The sequence below is a fragment of the Triturus cristatus genome, chromosome 1_1, assembly GCF_964204655.1.
Source record: "Triturus cristatus chromosome 1_1, aTriCri1.1, whole genome shotgun sequence".
Taxonomy (NCBI): Eukaryota; Metazoa; Chordata; class Amphibia; order Caudata; family Salamandridae; genus Triturus; species Triturus cristatus.
The window spans coordinates 917,583,615-917,601,189 of record NC_140579.1 but is presented as its reverse complement, the minus strand read 5'-3'; the positions used below and the strand labels follow the sequence as shown (position 1 = coordinate 917,601,189).

General features: G+C 42.8%; 1 protein-coding gene across 1 annotated transcript in view; it reads right to left on the bottom strand.

Moving 5' to 3' along the window:
* Positions 1 to 475: 475 nt before the first annotated feature.
* The window catches only part of PLEKHA6 (pleckstrin homology domain containing A6), a 933,224-nt gene continuing 916,124 nt past the window's right edge, over positions 476 to 17,575 (bottom strand). The window contains exons 27-28 of the mRNA XM_085646599.1: positions 17,372 to 17,529; positions 476 to 3,046 (exon numbers count right to left, since the gene is read on the bottom strand). Coding sequence (XP_085502725.1) covers positions 17,381 to 17,529 — 149 coding nt within the window. The 3' untranslated portion in view covers positions 476 to 3,046; positions 17,372 to 17,380. The remainder of the gene's footprint in view (positions 3,047 to 17,371; positions 17,530 to 17,575) is intronic.

The following is a 17,575-nucleotide window of genomic DNA, read 5'->3' as shown; positions in this document are numbered from 1 at the left end:
AATCCACTGGCAGATGTATTCATCAGAATTTCGCTTTTTTTGCTGATACCTGCCTGCCAGGGGGAACAGCTGAAGATTCATAAGATGGAGATGCATCTGCAGAATGTGGCATGATTGGGTGCGCCAGGAAAGGGATGTAGGAGCAGGCTCGTGTTTATATGCCAGCATCTCCTTGCGACAGGGATGCACCGGCAAATCCAGGTTTTCAGGTCCACAGCAGCCGAACAGGATGCACGCCCAACCAATGCACCGCCAGCACTGATTAATTAGTGAAAACAAACATACATATATATATATATATATTATATATCATACAATTACTTTCAATAAAACATATATTAAAGCATGTATAGCAAAATAAATGACTTGGCTTTGATGAAATAAGTGAGGCCTTCAGAATATCAAAAGTTGCTTTACATCTCAACGCCCTTTCTCCTAACCGAAGACTACATTTGTCTCAGAGTCCGGTGTGTAAGGGTCGGGTGGGCGGGGGTGGAGTGGGGTCAGGACAGCTGCTTCAGAAGACCCCAGGAGAGGCTACTGAACGAGTAGATATGAGGGTTACATCGCGTCCCTTCTCTTTACTGGGCAATCTTAAATCGACGTGACTGGCAAATACTGTACACAGACACTTAAAAACATAAAATAGAAGCAGGAGCAAAAAGACGTCTCTTTCCACTTTAAAAAATAAATTAGATTAAAAATATAAAAATTGAGTCAGGCTTCCGTTGTGTTTCGGGACTTTGGCTGCAGCAAATGAATCAAAGCTAGTGTTGGCAAACAATGAGGCAAGGAAGGTTTGTAGGCAGTTATTGCAAGGGCCTGTGTCCTGCGCCTTCAACTGAGGGCATTCTCAGGGGTTGAGCTCAGTTGCAACAGTCACTATACCCAGGTGAAAATGCAAGTTGATTTCTATGGAACCTCGTGGCAGCGGATGACAGGGAAACATCTAGCGTAGGTCTCTCCATGAGTCCTGCTTTCCTGCTACCCCAAAGAGACATAAAAGCAAACGAGGGAAACTTGTTTTTACAGCTGCCTGTATGCTCATATTTAATGTCCTACTCGTGAAGTCACAGATATAGCTAATCTTTGAACACTGTCCTCTGCCTACGACTTTGGGAGCAGTCAATGTAAATAAGCCAAGTGACCATCCCATTTCAAAGTAGCAGCTCTGAAGAGTTTAGTAAATGCTCCCATGGCTGCCGTGCAGTAGAAGATATATTTTAGGGACTGGTCGCCACCTATAGGATAAACTGCATGTAAATAGCTGGGTTCCGATCTTCATCACCAGTATTTGTTGGAATAGCAACCTCGTTAGATATTGGAGGTGGCCCCCCGTGATAGAGGTAAACAGTATGGTATTAAAAAAAATATATATAAGAAATATGTTAAATGGAATATAAAAATGGACGAAAGGGTGTATTCAAGCTTCTGGCCAAATGGTTATCTGTTCCAACAATTTCAAAAACAGAGAACCATCTTTGTATGGCAAGGCATCGCCTGCCTGCAGCAGTGGCAAGGCCATCCGGTTTTCCCCAGTCTATGAACTGGATCCAAGACTCAGGGATAAGTAGAGGGATTCCACCATCTGGGACTGGTATGCTGAGGTGTGGTGGTGCAGACTCATACAAAGGAGAGCCGGATCTGACTTGGATATGCATCTTGTACCTCCTTAGGCCTGTTATGGTCTGTGGACTGCCATGATCTCCCATTACGTAGGTCTACGTTTAGCCACATTTACAGGAATCAGGCAAAAAGATTAAAAAACACAACATGTAGGGCTCCACAGGATGGAAGGTCTCAGCAGCATACCTGCTATAGGTGTCTCATTTGGAGGCAGTGCGTCCCATCAGTGAATTAAACATGGCAGTTAACAAAAATACTTGTAAGCTGTGTCTTTTGCAAAAGTCCATTGTGCTTAACACATGGAAAAGGGGAAATGGAGTGCAATTTGCACAAGTAATTTCAGGGGACATTGCATCAGGAACCTCACTGTTTATAATGCATGTCAATGAGCATGGAAGCAGATTCTTTACTGTGTACAGTGGATTTCGAGGGGGAGTTTTAGCAGGTCTCTCTCTGTGGACAATGTAACGCAATGGGTGTTGTAGCAAGTGGCATTACAAAGGGAGATGATGCAGGTCCTACATTGTGTCTTGTGCACTCCGCTCCACTGGGTGCTTTAAAATAGCAAACATAGTTATATATACACACCATGGAACCCTAAAACCTGCAGACTCTATTCTGGCACAGTGAACTTCCGAACCAAGTCCTGTTGTTCCTCAGACTTTTCCTCTGTTAACCTCCTGCACAGGGGCCCCCGTCTGCCTTGTCCATCAGTCACAGTACAGAGACCACAGCACCTCACCCTTGTCTTCCCTGGCTCCTCGACAGACCACAGCCTGAGTTCACCCTCCATGCAGTGTTTAGTCGAATCACCTCTGCATACCAAACTTCATGTGAACTTCAATGACAAGCTCCAAGTCCTCCGGTTTTCTTCAGTCAGATCCTTTAGAGTTACATGTCTAGGCCTGCAGACCCTTGTGCCTTACTCTGTGTCCCCATGTGCTTTTGTCCTTTTGTCCCATGGACCTTGCTGAAGAGGTGCAAATCATGATAAATGCACATAGACATTCTCTTGAAATGGCCCGAGCATGTGGTAGTATTTCTCAATCACTCCTTGCTGGTCATCTGCTGCAGACGTTCTTGCCAGAGGGGGTGCCGGACAGTGATTGCAGAATGCATCTTTGAACGCATGTGGCTAGCCCAAATTCAAATCTTGGCCGGGTCCAGTCAGCACATGCATTCACATGAGCACATGTGCAGTGGCACAACGCTTCATTCATTTCTCAAGCTGCCACTCTAAACAGGTGTGCTGTGGTAACACTTACAGGGGTTTCTGTTCCACACCTTCCCTCGTTTTGGAAAATTACCTTTTTGTCCCAGTTCCGGACACCCTCCCTGTTGACAGAGAAAAATTCTAGAGCGTGTGGATGGTGAAGGGGTTAAAATGCGGGTCTGTGGTGCTGCTCTGAAGCTGCTAGTGCTGTGGAAAAAGAAAGGGGAGACACAACAAGGCAGTGGTTGGTTAGCTACAGCACGCTAAAGTAATCAGATGACAACTTTAATACAATACTGGAGTCTCTTACTTACCTTTGTAACCTTCCACACCCCAGCCCGGAACAAATACCCACTATTAAGATCTGGAAGAAAACTCGACAGATCCCAAGAGCTACAACAGCAGACCCGCCTCTCTTTTTGACAGTACCTCTCTCAGTTAAGTCACATTTTCTTCTTCTACTTATTTGGCCTTTTTTGAGTCAATAAAGAATTATTTCCACTTTGAATACACAATTTTAGTCATTGAAGGTTAATTATATTTCTTTAATGTTTTTTCAAAGTTTAACGTTAGCCGTTTCTTTTCAGTATTATGATTATAACATTTACAACATATCTTTATAACTGTGCTTTTAAACAGTTTGTTCAATTTCATAGTCTATTTTTGCACTCCCTTTGTGATCAGCGTTGCTTCCTTCTGACAAAAATCTGATCCCAAGGTAGTTACAAACCACTTGGTGGTCGGATATATATTGTGATTGGGAGCACAGCGCGGGGCTAGTGCTCTGAGGCACTGAGAGGGACTTGCAGTCAGTAGCGCCGAACAGGGTCACACTCAGGAGTTTCAGGTAGGCTTCACTTTCTGGAATAGCGGACATTGTAAGCACACCTGAATGCTGGTGGTGATGTAAAATCGAAAGGCGATCGTGATTTTTGGTCTTTTACCAATTACGAAGACTGAAAGAATGTGAGTTCTTCTTCCCAGAGTAAGTATCGCACTTCCATTGACCAGAATCAATTTGCTGCAAATAGGGATAAACAGCAAAGACTGATGTATCCATAAATGACACAGAAAGAATCCCACGATGTCCATGTTGAATATTCTTTTCAATCTCTTAAGAATCCTTACAGTGGTTCCATGCGTGACCCAAACAACAATCACACGGCGTGGAAAGATTGGTCTCCAACGGACCATGTAGTGGACAAGATTAATTTACGTTCAAGACCTCCCCTTGATTGGGAGTCTAGAAATGTTGTCACGGCCAAGTGCTCAAGGGGAAACAGCTTTCCAGATTAGTTTAAAATTGATGGGTATGGCCCAGTTGATTCGTCTTTGGAGTACCAATGGCATGCTTTTAGCAGACATACTGATACTTCTCTCCCGAAAATGTTGCTGGAGTTATTACATCTCATCCCGAATTATTGCAGCCTATTGAGGAGTATGGAGGGAGGATCTGGTGAAAGCAGGAATTGTACCTCCTTAAAGTATTCAGGAGGTCTCGGATTGTCCCAAAACTATTGAAATAGTTTGAAGACAACATCTAATTCCTGAGGTCTAGGAACTAAAAACTTATATTTAACGGCATAAAATAGCTGGAGTCACTGATGTTTGGAATGGGGACGGTATCCAGTTACAGGCCTTGTGACATAAGTGGACAATTTTCTTTCCAATTGGTCTGAGAACAGACTTATGTTATGGGACCATCATGCCCATAGTGGTTACTTGATGTTATTTTCTTAAATTACTTTCTACTGGAAAAAAACATTGTGTAGAGATTGAGGAACTTCTAAGGATTTCAAGTGTGTGGTATGTTAATAGATTATCTTTAACGTTTTTGGAGTGACCTTCCATTTATCTCTGAAGCAACTTTCTCAGAAGTTGCCATGCTGCTGTTTTATGAGCGCCTGGGGGCACTAAAATTTCTGAACAACTATAATAGAAATTTTAAGGAGTAATTTTACAAAACAAGAACAAAAAATGTTTTTATTTAATTTGCATTTCCGGCACAGACTAAAGAGCTGCTCCTTCCGGTGGATACTCTATTTAACTTCAGATTCCTCACCTTAGAAGATCCTGCAGGTGCCAGACTGGATCTGGAGATTATTTGTAGCAGTATTCTCGCACTCCACTAGGGGGTGTGATAAGCACCACCCATGCGCGCTAACCTCAGTTTCTGGTCTTTTCCATTTCAATGCCCTCTGATGTGGAGCGTGAACAATTGTTGATTACAGTGTGCGAGTACTAACTTGAGACCCTTTTTTAATAAGGGACCGGGCAGTAGGAGAGCAGTGAGGAATCTGTGGTTAGACAGGATATCCATGATAAAGACAGCTACTGAAGTTAAGTAACTTATTCTTCTGACGAATACTTTTAGCCACAGATTCCTCACCTTTGAATAGATATCAAAGCAGTACCTCCCCAAAGTAGAGGGCCTGTGTAGTGCACCCAAACCAAAAAGTCTTGCACAACTGAGTGGGTGAAATGTCCTTTCCGCCAGACCCTGCTGTAAAAGCAGTAGTGCTTTGTGAATTTCTGCATCATCGCCCACGTTGCAGCCTGGCAGATATGAAGGATAGGTACCCCTCACACCAACACAATTGAAGCAGCTTAGCCCGGATGGAATATGCTCTTAGACCTTCCAGGGGCTGTTTTGGCCAGTACGTTACAGATCTTAACGCAGAGGTCTATCTACCTTGACATGCTACACTTCGTACAGCCTTCTCTTTCTTCACTCCAGACAACGCCACAAAAAGTTGGCCATCAACTTGAAGGTCCTTGGTGGAATCTATGTAAATGCTTAAAGCTCTTTAGGGTTCTAATATATGGAGCCTCCCCTCCTTTTGTGAGGTGTTAGGGAGAGCAAAGAATGATGGCAGAGTGAAAGAATGCCCAACGTGGAACGTTGTCACAGAAAGCAGGGCAGCCCATCATTACGGCTCTGGTGCTCCACCCCTTTTCCAAAGCATGATGAGTGTTTGTTAGGCTGAGCAAAGGTCGGTCTGAAAGACACTCAACATCAGGGTCAAGCAGCCAGGTGCTTTGCATGCACTAGTGCGCAGGTGCCTGACAGCCTGAGCCAAACTTTGCCAGGCTGAAGATTTTACAGCTCTTAGGGCGTGACCTCATCAGCCTGACAAAGCACTGTGAGGTCTGAACCCTCAGGGCAAAGGGGAACGTCGCTCATAGAATCACCCCTGGGCGCTCCAGGGTTGCATTCAATTTGCAATATGACATCCTTGCTACTAGACAACCCTCCACAAAACCCATTTATTACAGACGGAGAGACAAATTTGAAGCCCAGTGTGGTTCGTGGGGCAAGGACTGCTTACAGGTAAGGCTGTCAGATGTCCTTCTGTTTATTTTGCCTTTAGCCCAACAAGGTCTTGCAGTGGGCACTGTAAAAGGTTATTTGTTGGTCACTTTGTCCTTTCTACGTTTGCCAGGCTAACTGCCTTTTATAAAACACTTGTGATAGATTTCAAAAAGGTTTGACATCTTTAGGCCCCAAGCCTTTTGTAAAGCTGCAGTGGGACCTTAACTTGGTCTTGACATTCCTTACGTCTGTCATTCCAGCCTGTGCATTCCTGCTCACTGCATCTCCTGAACTTAACAACTGCCTACCTTATTGCTGGAATATCCCCTAAATTTACGAAACTGGTGCGGAAATTGTTTAGCAGAGATCAATAGTCCCAAGGAACATGCTGTACCTCTACTGTCTTTAAAGCATTCCAAAGAGGACCCCACCTTCTCTCTGAAGAGGCAAGACACAACAGAAGGCATGTCCATTAGCAAAGCCTGTATATCGCTGGAAAACCTGGTGGACCTCATGCAGGCACGTCAACGGAGGACAGCACTGGTACCGACTACCTTGACAAGGTAATCCGTGGTATCCAAATCTGCATGGATACAATACTTTGCTGTACTGCTATCTTGTCTGGGCCAAAGAGGCCATAAAATAATCCAGCACAGCTGGCAAGGACTTACTGGCCTTGTCCCAAAGGACAGATCACAGTGCCAGGCTTGCGTAAGAAAACATACGCTTGCCAAAGGCATGAATCCTCTTTGACTCTCTAAATGGAGAAGTGGCTGGGAATGAATTAGGATTCACCTTACTGATAGAGGTCTGTAAAATAAGGCTCTCTGGAGTGGGATGCTTGGTGAGGAAATCTGGTGAGAAAATCTGTGTCACCGGGCACCAATTTATTACATCCGGCGAGCTACATATTCATAGGCTGGGAAGAACATGGTTTCCATCAGGTGTCCCATCAGTATCTGAGAGGGTGCTACTAAATGGAAGTAAAGGTTCAAATGTCACTGGCCCAGGCTGCAGAATTTCAGCCAAAACATTGTTTTAGTTGCAATGGGGAGCAGCCGCAAATCTAGTACCTATGCAAATGAGGCAATCTTTTCCGATGGTGGCAAGTCAAACTATGTCTCAGGAATGGTATTAAGCCAACTAGCATTGTGTAAATCAAGGTATAAGGCATCATCAGTATAATAAGGGCGGAAAAGTTATCTATCATCATCAATATCCTGGGGTGCACCCTGCTGTGGCACAGGATTAGTCAAGACCAAAAAGATAATGGAGACTCTGTTGATTGCTGCAGCGAAGTAGAGGTATCAGGGTTACAGTCAGGCTGCATGACAACTGGTTCCGCTTTTGTAATTTCATAGCATGACATCAGCAGAGCTCCAGCTCATGCTGGATCAGGATCTGACATGGGAGTTGGTACCGGACCATCCACCGGCACCATTGGTCCTGGGGTCGGGAACCAGTTTGGAGGGCTCCAATGGTAGTAACCCGATTAGAGGCCCCTGAAGATCCATGATGCCTCAAGACACACAAGAGGGAGCTGAACGATTTCCAGCACAGCTTCTTTGAAGGTCCCATTCTACCGTGGGGTAGACGACAGGCCAGGGTCAAGCTGAGAAACTGGTTTCATGACCTCCATGGAGTCTTGATGCCCTAAAGACTTCTCTTCTGAGTCACAGTGGTGGTATGGAGTCCAATCCCACTTCACTTTTTTATGCTTACAATTGGACTTGGACTAACAGGAGGACTTTCACCAGGAAGTGGAATAGTCCCAGGAACGGCCCCAGGATCGAGTCTGGGCCTGTGGCCTGTATTGGTATGTCCGTGAAGGCCACAGACAATTCTGGCATTTGGAGACCCACAACTTCTCCTCCTGGCTTTGAATCTCCTTAGGGTGCATGAGGCTGCACTCTTCACACAACTCAGTGTCTTGTCTTAAGCCCAGGCACCTCATGTGTGGCCATGACCAACATTTGGTTCCTGCAGTCACAGCAAAGCTTGAATCCTGTCATTTTTCTTTGTACATTGTTTGCTGGCACACTTCTGAAAACTTTAGGAAACTATCGAAAAATCAACAAATTCGGGAGTGGAGCTCTGGATCCACATCAAAAGGCACAGAAAAAGGATCTGATGTCAGCGTGCAGGTGTGGCGCAGGTGTGGGCAGTATGGAACCCGTGCCACGTGGGAGTACTGTTAAAAAAATGTCTGGCTACAATCTAACACCTGGTGGACATATTAAGGAGAGGAATCTGCAGTAACATGTATCGAGTAGGAATGATCTTTTTTTTTTTTTTAAACAATTCTTTATTAGATCATTTAGCTTATTTTACATAAAACCCCCCCCCCACCACCCATCAGCTTACAGGCGTTACAATTTATTTGTATAAATATACATTTTACAAAAGAAAAATTATATCATAGCTTCATTTCATCTTAATTATTCAATACCTTCTATTCAAACTCTAAGTGGATCCCAAATAGCTAGACCTTTCTCTTTCTTATTCAAACCCTTGCCTCTATATATAGCTATTTCAAAGCTATAAGTTGCAAGTAAGCGTGCCCGCTATTGTTGAAATGAAGGTGGTTGTGGGTCTAACCAAGCCGACGCTAAACAAATTCTCAATATTGACATTGCAACAAATATAAATCCCCTTATTTGAGTTGATCGAAGATCCCCTTCCACGCCCAGGACTATTTCTGCAGTTGTTATTTCAATATCTTTAAGAGTTTTAGAAAGAAAGATCGAGATTTCCCGTCTAATGGTGTAAAGTTCTTTACAAGTGGCAAACATATGTATTAAATGCACTTCAGGAAGTGCACATCTTGGACATTTCGTCCCTTTGCCCTTGATCCATTTGGAGATCTTTTTGGGGGTGTAATATAACTGAAAAAAGGTCTTGTAAAATTGTGCTTGTAATTTGGTTGATAATAAAATAGATTGCGAAAAGTTAAATGCAGTATGAATGGAGTTTTCAGAAATTTCTAATTTATCCTGCCATATCTGAAAGTGTTTATCAAGATCATCAGGTAAGTTGATAATTAAATTATTGTAAATTTCACCAATTTTAATAGTATTATTCTTTATAATCATGTCTATTAACTGTACTCTCTGAAAAGCTCTGTTGCCACCCCCTTTTTTCGACAAAGTCTCTTATTTGCAGATACTTGAAAAAATCGCGATGTTCTAGTAAAAATGTATTCTTTAATGATTCAAATGTTTTAAGCCTGGATAAATAGAAAAATAAGCCAAGTTTGGTGATTCCGGACATAACCCAGCGTTTCATACATGAATCTGAAAAAATTGCGGGGAGATTCTGATTATCATAGATAGTCGTATAGTATGAAAATCTACCACTCCCCAATATTTTGCGTATGTTACCCCAAACATGATAGATTCCTTTAAGAGTTTTAAATCGGACCTTCTTAAAGTGACAGTCATAAGTCAAACGCCAAAGATGATCTCCCGTTGCGACCCCGAGAATAAGTTCTTGTGGGGTTGGAACTCTACCTACAGGATTTAAAGTGAGATTTGGAATTAGAAGCATTCGACTATAATTAAGTGTACTAGCCCACCAGTATGCTTTCAAATTAGGTAGGGCAAGTCCACCTCTATCTTTGGGTATGTTAATGAATTTCACAGCTCTTCGCGGTCTACTGTACCCCCAGATGAAACGAGAAAAGATATGATATGATCCAGTTCTATAAATATATGCTTATCAAAAATCAAACAAATACTTCTTAAAAAAAATATAGGAATTTAGGAAAAAATATCATTTTTATTAAGTTGGTCCTTCCAAAAATTGTTAAATGTAAATTATGTAGTCTCCTCAGTGATAAGCTCGTTTGTTTCAAAAGTGGGTTCATGTTTAAGCGGACTAAGTTATTGAGATTAGCAATGATATTTACCCCAGGGTAAATAGCGTTTTCAACAATCCTGTCATCAACACAATTAATTTGATTATTAATAACTATTTGGGTTTTATTTTGGTTTAATTTATAACCTGAAACTTCACCAAAGTGGTTAGCCTCTATTTCAATTAAATTTATAGCGTTGGTTATGGTTAAAGCGATGTCATCAGCATAGGCTAATGTTTTGGTGTCTCCATGGGGGGTCCTCACTGGTGTTATTGCTAAATTTAATTCTAATCTCCGAATACAAGGATCTATGTAAATGGCGAAAAGCAGTGGGGAGCAGGGACAACCCTGCCTCGTACCTCTCGTCTTCATTTATCACCACGGCTGCTTCTGGGTTAAGGTACATCATACGGGTTGCTTTGATGAAACTTTCCCTAATTCCACTCTTTGACATTGCTGTCCATAGGTATTGCCAGGAGACCCTATCAAACGCTTTTTCGGCATCTTGTAATATCAGTGCCATAGGGTCTCCTGCCACCTTGGTCATGTCAAAGAGTGTGATGACTCTCTGTATGTGATCGATGGTAGATCTGCCAGGAACAAATCCATGTTGCCGAACTGATATAATTTTATGTATTAGTGGGGCAATCCGACTAGCAAGTATTTTAGAGTAGATTTTGGAGTCGTTATTAATAAGGGTGATTGGACGATAAGCCCCTGCCTCAGTTGGATCTTTATTTTTCTTTGGAAATACAATTCTTTTTGCTAGTGCCCAGGATCCTGGTGGCTGTCCACCATTAAAGACCTGGGTCATCAACATTATAAGTATCTTTTTTAGCTGTTTGCTGAATCTGGCATAAAATTCAGAGGGAATTCCATCAAGCCCACTTGCTTTACCCGGGGGAAGACTGTTATGGATAGTAATATTTCAGTCCATTGCGGAGCCTCAGCCAGGCTATCTCTGTCGGTTTGGGAAAGTTGAGTCCATATAACCATATCCAAATAGTCATCAATTTGAGATTGATTTTTATAAGTTTCGGTGTAAAGATCCGAATAATATCTTTTAAAACAATCTCTAATTTCTTTGGAATCTTGGGTGAGGCCTTTAGTAGGATCATTAATTTCTTTAATAATACTATCCGTATATTCCTGTCTGGCCCGAATTGCAAGATGATGGCCAATATTTTCCCCAAACTCATACATTTTTTGTTTATTCTGGGTAGCTTTACTGATTGCTTTATTGGAGAACACTTCTACAATTAGGTTTTTTGTAATGGCAACATCTCGGATTGCCTCTTCAATGTTAATATTATCCCGAATTGTCATAATAAGCCCTTCCTCTTTTTTAGCTAGTTCGTTTTGTAAGTTTTTTAATTTTAATTTTTCCTCTTGATTGTTTCTAATAGAAAATCTCAGAGTTTCTCCTTTGATTCCCGCCTTAAGGGTATCCCAAACCATTTCCAGCGATGCACTACCAAGATTATTTTCTAAAAATTCGGGGATCCAATTCTCTATAACCTTACAATATTCTTCATTTAACAGAAGAGCCCTTTCGAAGGTCCATCCATTATGTTTTGATTCTATTTTACCAGTATCGAGACATATGGTTAAAGGGTTATGATCGGACAATATCTTAGGTAGTCGATCTATGGGGCTATGTATGGCTATATTGTGGGATGCAAATATATAATCCAGCCTTGCAAACTTGAGATGTGGGTTAGAAAAAAAAGTGTATCCTGGGTTGTTTGGGTACATCAATTGCCAGCAATCAGATAATACATGTGTTTTACATAATTCTTCGAGGGCTCTGAAAACTTTCGGTTTTAGACCTAAATACTTAAATTTGTTGTGCCCCAGTGCCCAATTTGAAGGAAGATTTAAGTTAAAATCGCCACATATAATCAATGGTAGTGGCCAATGGGCCAATTCATTAGATAGAAATTCTAAGGGACCTGGGTCGTCATCAACACAGCCATATACTGAGCAGATAGTTAGTCTTTTCCCCACACCATACTTGCATTCGGCAATTACCCATCGACCAGATTTATCTGCAATTGATTTGCCAAATTGAAGACCCCCACTGCGAGCTAAAATTGCAACTCCCCGTGTTTTGGTGCTCTGAGTTGTAGCCGTAATCACTTTATACCCAAGAGTTTTTAAGACTGCAATTTGGGACCTTTCAACATGAGTTTCCTGGAGACGATGTCTGCCCCTATTGAGTTGAGACCTACAGTTCTCTGTCTTTTATTTGGATCATTTAGGCCACATATGTTAATGGTTAGAATTTTAATTTTACTCATTTTAAAGCATTAAGGGTGCCAATTACCTAGCCAAATCATTACGCCTGTAAGCCCTCCCCATCTCGCTGCCCCCCCAAACCCTTTAAAACAGATTAGGATTAAGTGTGTAAATGTGAAAAAAAAAAACCTGTGTCCCCTTCCCCACCCCCCATTCCCACCCCCCAATTCCCCTAAGGGAGGCTACCTGGTTCAGATTGAACCAGATTGTGGGCATCATTGCGATCAGAGGGCAACAGACGGCGGCTGACCTGACATATATCTTTGTTTCCCTTTTTTTTTCTTTGCCTGTGTATTTTTAGGTACTCCCCTCCCTCTTTGTCATTTATATCTAGCATGTATTAACAATCCCATTATATCTCAATAGATGTAAATTAGATAGTTTTTAAAAGATTACGGTTATTTTTTGGATTTGTTTTTGTCTGGGATTGTAATTTCTCTTAGGTAAGCTTCAGCTTGAATCTCACTGGTAAAGCTTCTTGTATTGCCATTAAAGGTTATCTTTAACCGTGCAGGATTCTGTAAATAAACAGAAGCGCCAATGCGTTCAAACGGTGTAAATAATTGTCTCATCTTCCACCTTCTTTCAACAGTAGCGTGGGCAAAATCTGGTCTACAAAAGAACACAAAGTCTTTAAATTCTCTTTTTTGTGTCGGGCGTGCAAGATCAAAAATAGCTTCACGTAACCGAAAATTGCCAAAGTTAACAAGAAACGCTCGAGGATATTGTGTTGAAGGCTGTGTTCGCTTGGAAGGTATCAAGGGAAAGCGATGGGCCCGATGAATTTCCTTGTTAAAATCCCACATTTGTAGCTCCGGAAACGATTCTTTTAATAGTGTGATTATGAAACCCCTTGGATCCTGTCACTCAGAGTTCTCCGGAATCCCGAGAAAACGTAAATTATTTCGTCTGGCTCTGTTTTCTTGATCTTCAACCTTCACCATTAGGTCTTTAATTATACCATCCTGTTCTTTCCCAAGTGTTTGTAGATTGCAGACATCTTTTTCCAGATTTTCCGTGCGTGTCTCCACAGAAGCCATTCTGTCCGATATCTCTAGACAGGTTTGTCCAACTTTTTGTATTGCGCCTTGAAGTTTCTGGATGGCTACATGGTTTTTCTTATTATCATGTTTGACATCTTCATGAAAGTTCTTGATTGATTTCATGATATCGCAGAGGGAAAGTTTTGATTGATCTTGATTATCGTCACTTTTCTCTGTTTGCATATTTTTAGATGTTTTGGGTTTTCGCAGAGCCTTCCCCATGGGGCTTAGGTTTGTATCGGGCTCTTGTGGTAAGATATTCCTTGCTTTGTGGTTTATTTGTTCAGAATTGCTCCCTTGATCTGTGGTATCTTCAAGCATTAGTTTAGTTTGTCTCTTTTGTCTGTCCCTTTTCCTTTCCTGTTTCTTCTTTGTAGAGCTGCCTCTGAAGGAGGTATTCTGCTTCTTTGCATCGAGTTCTGGTAATTCCAGATCTGACATAATAGATTCGGAACTTGTCTGTTCCAATTTCTGTTGCTCGCTTGAGGTTGAAATTGAGGCGCCAGTTTCGTAGATTTCAGAGCCCGAACTTGAATCAGGATCGGGTTCTTGTAACACAGGGTGAAGTTTGTTCTGCTCTTGATCCCGAACGAGGTTTTGAGGCAAGTTGGTATATTTCAAGCCTTGAGTGGTCTTGATAAGGGGACAGTCAGAGCGGTCAGAACGGAGACTTATGCCAGTACTCGGTTTTTTAAGCGCTGCGATGCCCATGTCTATTGGTGTTTCTATTTCTTGCGCCCCAGTATGTACAGGTATGATCTTATATAGTTCATCAAATTCATCAAGTTCATTTGTACCGTTCGATTCATGTGCTTCATTTAGTGCCATTTGTGAAATACTCAGCGCTTCTCTCACACCAGGCGGACTCTCTGTGCGGACACTAGTTCGGGGATTAATACCCTCTGCCCCTAGCTTTGTGTTGCTAGGTTTCAGATTGGTACTAGGTTGGCTGTACCCCTCTACAGGACCTGAAGATATTTTGGCAACAGTATTAAAGATGTTTGATATTCGGGGTTGAGCAATATCCGATTGTCCGCTACTTCTTGCAGCAATTTTTAATTGTTTGCAGCCGCTTCGCTTTTTTCTCAGGCAAATCAGTCGTATCTCTAGTTTCAAGAACGTCGCCGACCTTAACCATGTCCTTGTTCTTGTCTTTAGCCTTATCTTTCTCTTTACTTTTCAATTTTGTTGTGACTTTGGTTTTGGCTTTCTCCTTCTCCATTTCAGTATCTTTCTCCCTTTCTCTCCCCAACTTGACCCTCAACCCTTTTGTTTCTGGGCCGGTATTACCACTGTAAGTCTCCTGAGTAAGCTGAGTAGGCTGAGTCGGGTGAGTCGGGTGAGTAGGGTGAATAGGGGCATCTTGACACCCCAGCAGATCCCCTTCCATATTGGTATTGGTTTTCTGCTCTGGGTCGATCCTTTGCTCCTTTTGCTCCCAGCCCTGTTCCATCTTTCTAGGTAATTTGGTATATGGATAAGTAATTTCCGCCCTAAGCGTTACCCCTCTTTCGCTTCTATTCGTGCACTCACCTCCGAGCGGATTACGTGGTCGCCTGAGTTTCTGCCACCTCCTCTCGTCCAACACCACTGTCCCAGCGAGCCACGTATGCCCTATGAGGCAGGAAAAACGAAAGCCGAGATGCCGCATCAACCAACGTCAGCCGCCAGTCCTTTCGAATGCTCACTAACGCTGCGTAGGCAGCGAGGCGCAGGACACCGTAGGATTACCGAAGGCCAGGTGCAACAAGGCAGATACAACCGCCGGAGCCGGCGCCGGCCACTGCCACTACCACGCCACGAACAGATCCGTCAGATCAGATCAGGCAGACAGGTTAGACTCCGGGTTTTTTAACGCAACCATAAGCACAGCTCTGTCGATATTGAGAGATGTTGTATTTTGTCGTATGTCTTTAATGGTCTCGATGCTCGATGATTGATGCTCTGTTTACCTTCCGTTGATGCTTGACTGATTGAACGGGTTCTTCCACCGCTGTGTATCTCCCTGTGTCTCCTGGTAACCGCTGTAATGGCAGCTATAGAAGCAATCACAGAGAGCGCTGTAGGCTGTAGACTGCAGACGCTGTGAATATCCGACGCTGTAGATATCCGCTATCTAGCAGGTAACGTAGTTTATCCTCGTTAAAAGCTTAGTCAGCTTAGCTTAGACTCACCAAAGTCACTAGAGGCTTTTCGCAAAGTCTGTGAAGGAGTACATGAGCGTGTCCATTTTTCAAAGCAGATACGCCATCAAGAAGAGCTCTCAGGTCAGCCTGTGCCGGCTCATACTCGGATCACAGTGACGCCATCTTGCCTCCAAGAACCCGAGTAGGAATTATCCATGCTCAGATGTCTGAAGGAAATTTAAATGAATACTACACAGGTCAAATCAGAAGGTGAAGACTAATTATAGATCTGATATGTAAAAACCTTTGGACAAGTGTAATTTCAGCTTTAGCAAGATCGGTAAAATTTGCTTGCAAGAAGCATAGCTGCTGATTAATAACTGATACTGATGTACTTGCAGATGATATGTATTTCATTATTTGTAATGGGAGTCTTGTTTTTTTGTGTGAACCGATGCTCAGAGTATATTATTCTGCTAATTGGACAACTGATTTCGTCTCAAAGTGTTAAGTGACAATAGACCATATTTGACTTAAAATCAAACATTAGACTTTGGACATGGATTGTTGCTATTCTGGAGTTCTAAGAGTTTTCTTCCAGATTCTCTTTTTATTCTTCACAGTTGGTATTTGCTGCTGGGAAGACAGGGTAAATCAAAGGTCTAGCAAACAATATGAACCTTCCTGGTTTTAAGACTATCTGGGTTTTACAGGCACCTATGCCATTATCAGTGCTCTCCCATTGCTGTTACAGAACAAAAGGCCTCTGGCCTCTACTTGTAGTTCTGCCATTGTACCCTCATCATGAACATGCAGCCCTCGCCCCCTCTGCCATTTCTGTACTTGGCCATGAACACTGCTCTGCCAACGCACCTACATCCTAGCCTGCAGTACACCCTGTTATTTCACTTGGGGACATATACCTCTTTCAATGTACATTCATTCTGATCCACAGCAATTCCTGGTGCCTATGTGCAGAGCTGCAAATACAGCAGAATTTTGACCTGCAACACTGCTGTAAGTTTGGTAAGCGAGTACAGCGGCTCATGCGGCAACAGCACAGTGTACTTCAGATTTGACCTGCAGCTACTACGCAAGCACAGCTCTGTGAGCCACACAGAGTTTCCAACTTATGGAAAGAGGTACATGGCTATTTTGAAGTTTACGGCAGGAAGGACAGCATAGCAGGAAAGAAGGTATGTCAGAGAGCAGAGCTGAGGAAGACAGGTTTGGAAGGAGTCACAGAAGGAAAGACCAGAGCAATGAGACCGCATGAAATAAAGAAAGTGGAGAGAGAGAAAGACAGGGAAGGAAATAAAAAGGGAAGAAGAAAGAACTAGGCTGTGAACTAAACAGGGAGAGAAGATGAGAAATAAGCAGTGCAACAAAAAATGCACAGGAATCACCACATCATAAAAATGACAGATTCTCAATAAAGAATGACCAAGAGAGACCTAAGCACAAGTAACATGGGCAATGTTGGTCACTCCATTTATTCTACCTGCATTGAATGCCATGTAAAAAGACCAGGAAGGACTTGCAAGTGCAGGAAGAAATGCACACACAGCTCTGAGCAAACTTCTCAATCCTACACCGTGCCCACTGGCATTTCAATACGGATAACCCACACACAGCTCTGGCAACAGACCTCTTTCCAAACCCTCAGCACCTACTATTGGAAAAACAAAGGTACACACACTGACCCAATGCACCACAATTCTGGGAGCACCTACTTTTATTAAAGCCCAGGGTACTATACATATATCCATGCCAATGCACCACCATCTTTACATGCAGTCCTCCAACTTGTTTGAAACATGCTCCCTAACCAGAGACCAAGAAGGGTTACACCGACCATCCTCCCAAGACATGCACAGAAGCAGGAAGAGTGCTTACGTCATCTTTTCAGACACTCATGAAGTGCCTCCCGTTTTCTTCACTGCTGTTGCTGCTGCTGTTGTCAGCTCTCCGGGATGAAGGTTCATATGAGAAGGGGTTGGTTTGAGGAGCCAGGGACACAGGAGAAGTGGGGGGACTTGGGGTGGCACACAGAGCTATCGAAACATAAGGTGACACAGCAGTGAGGTGCACGCAAACATA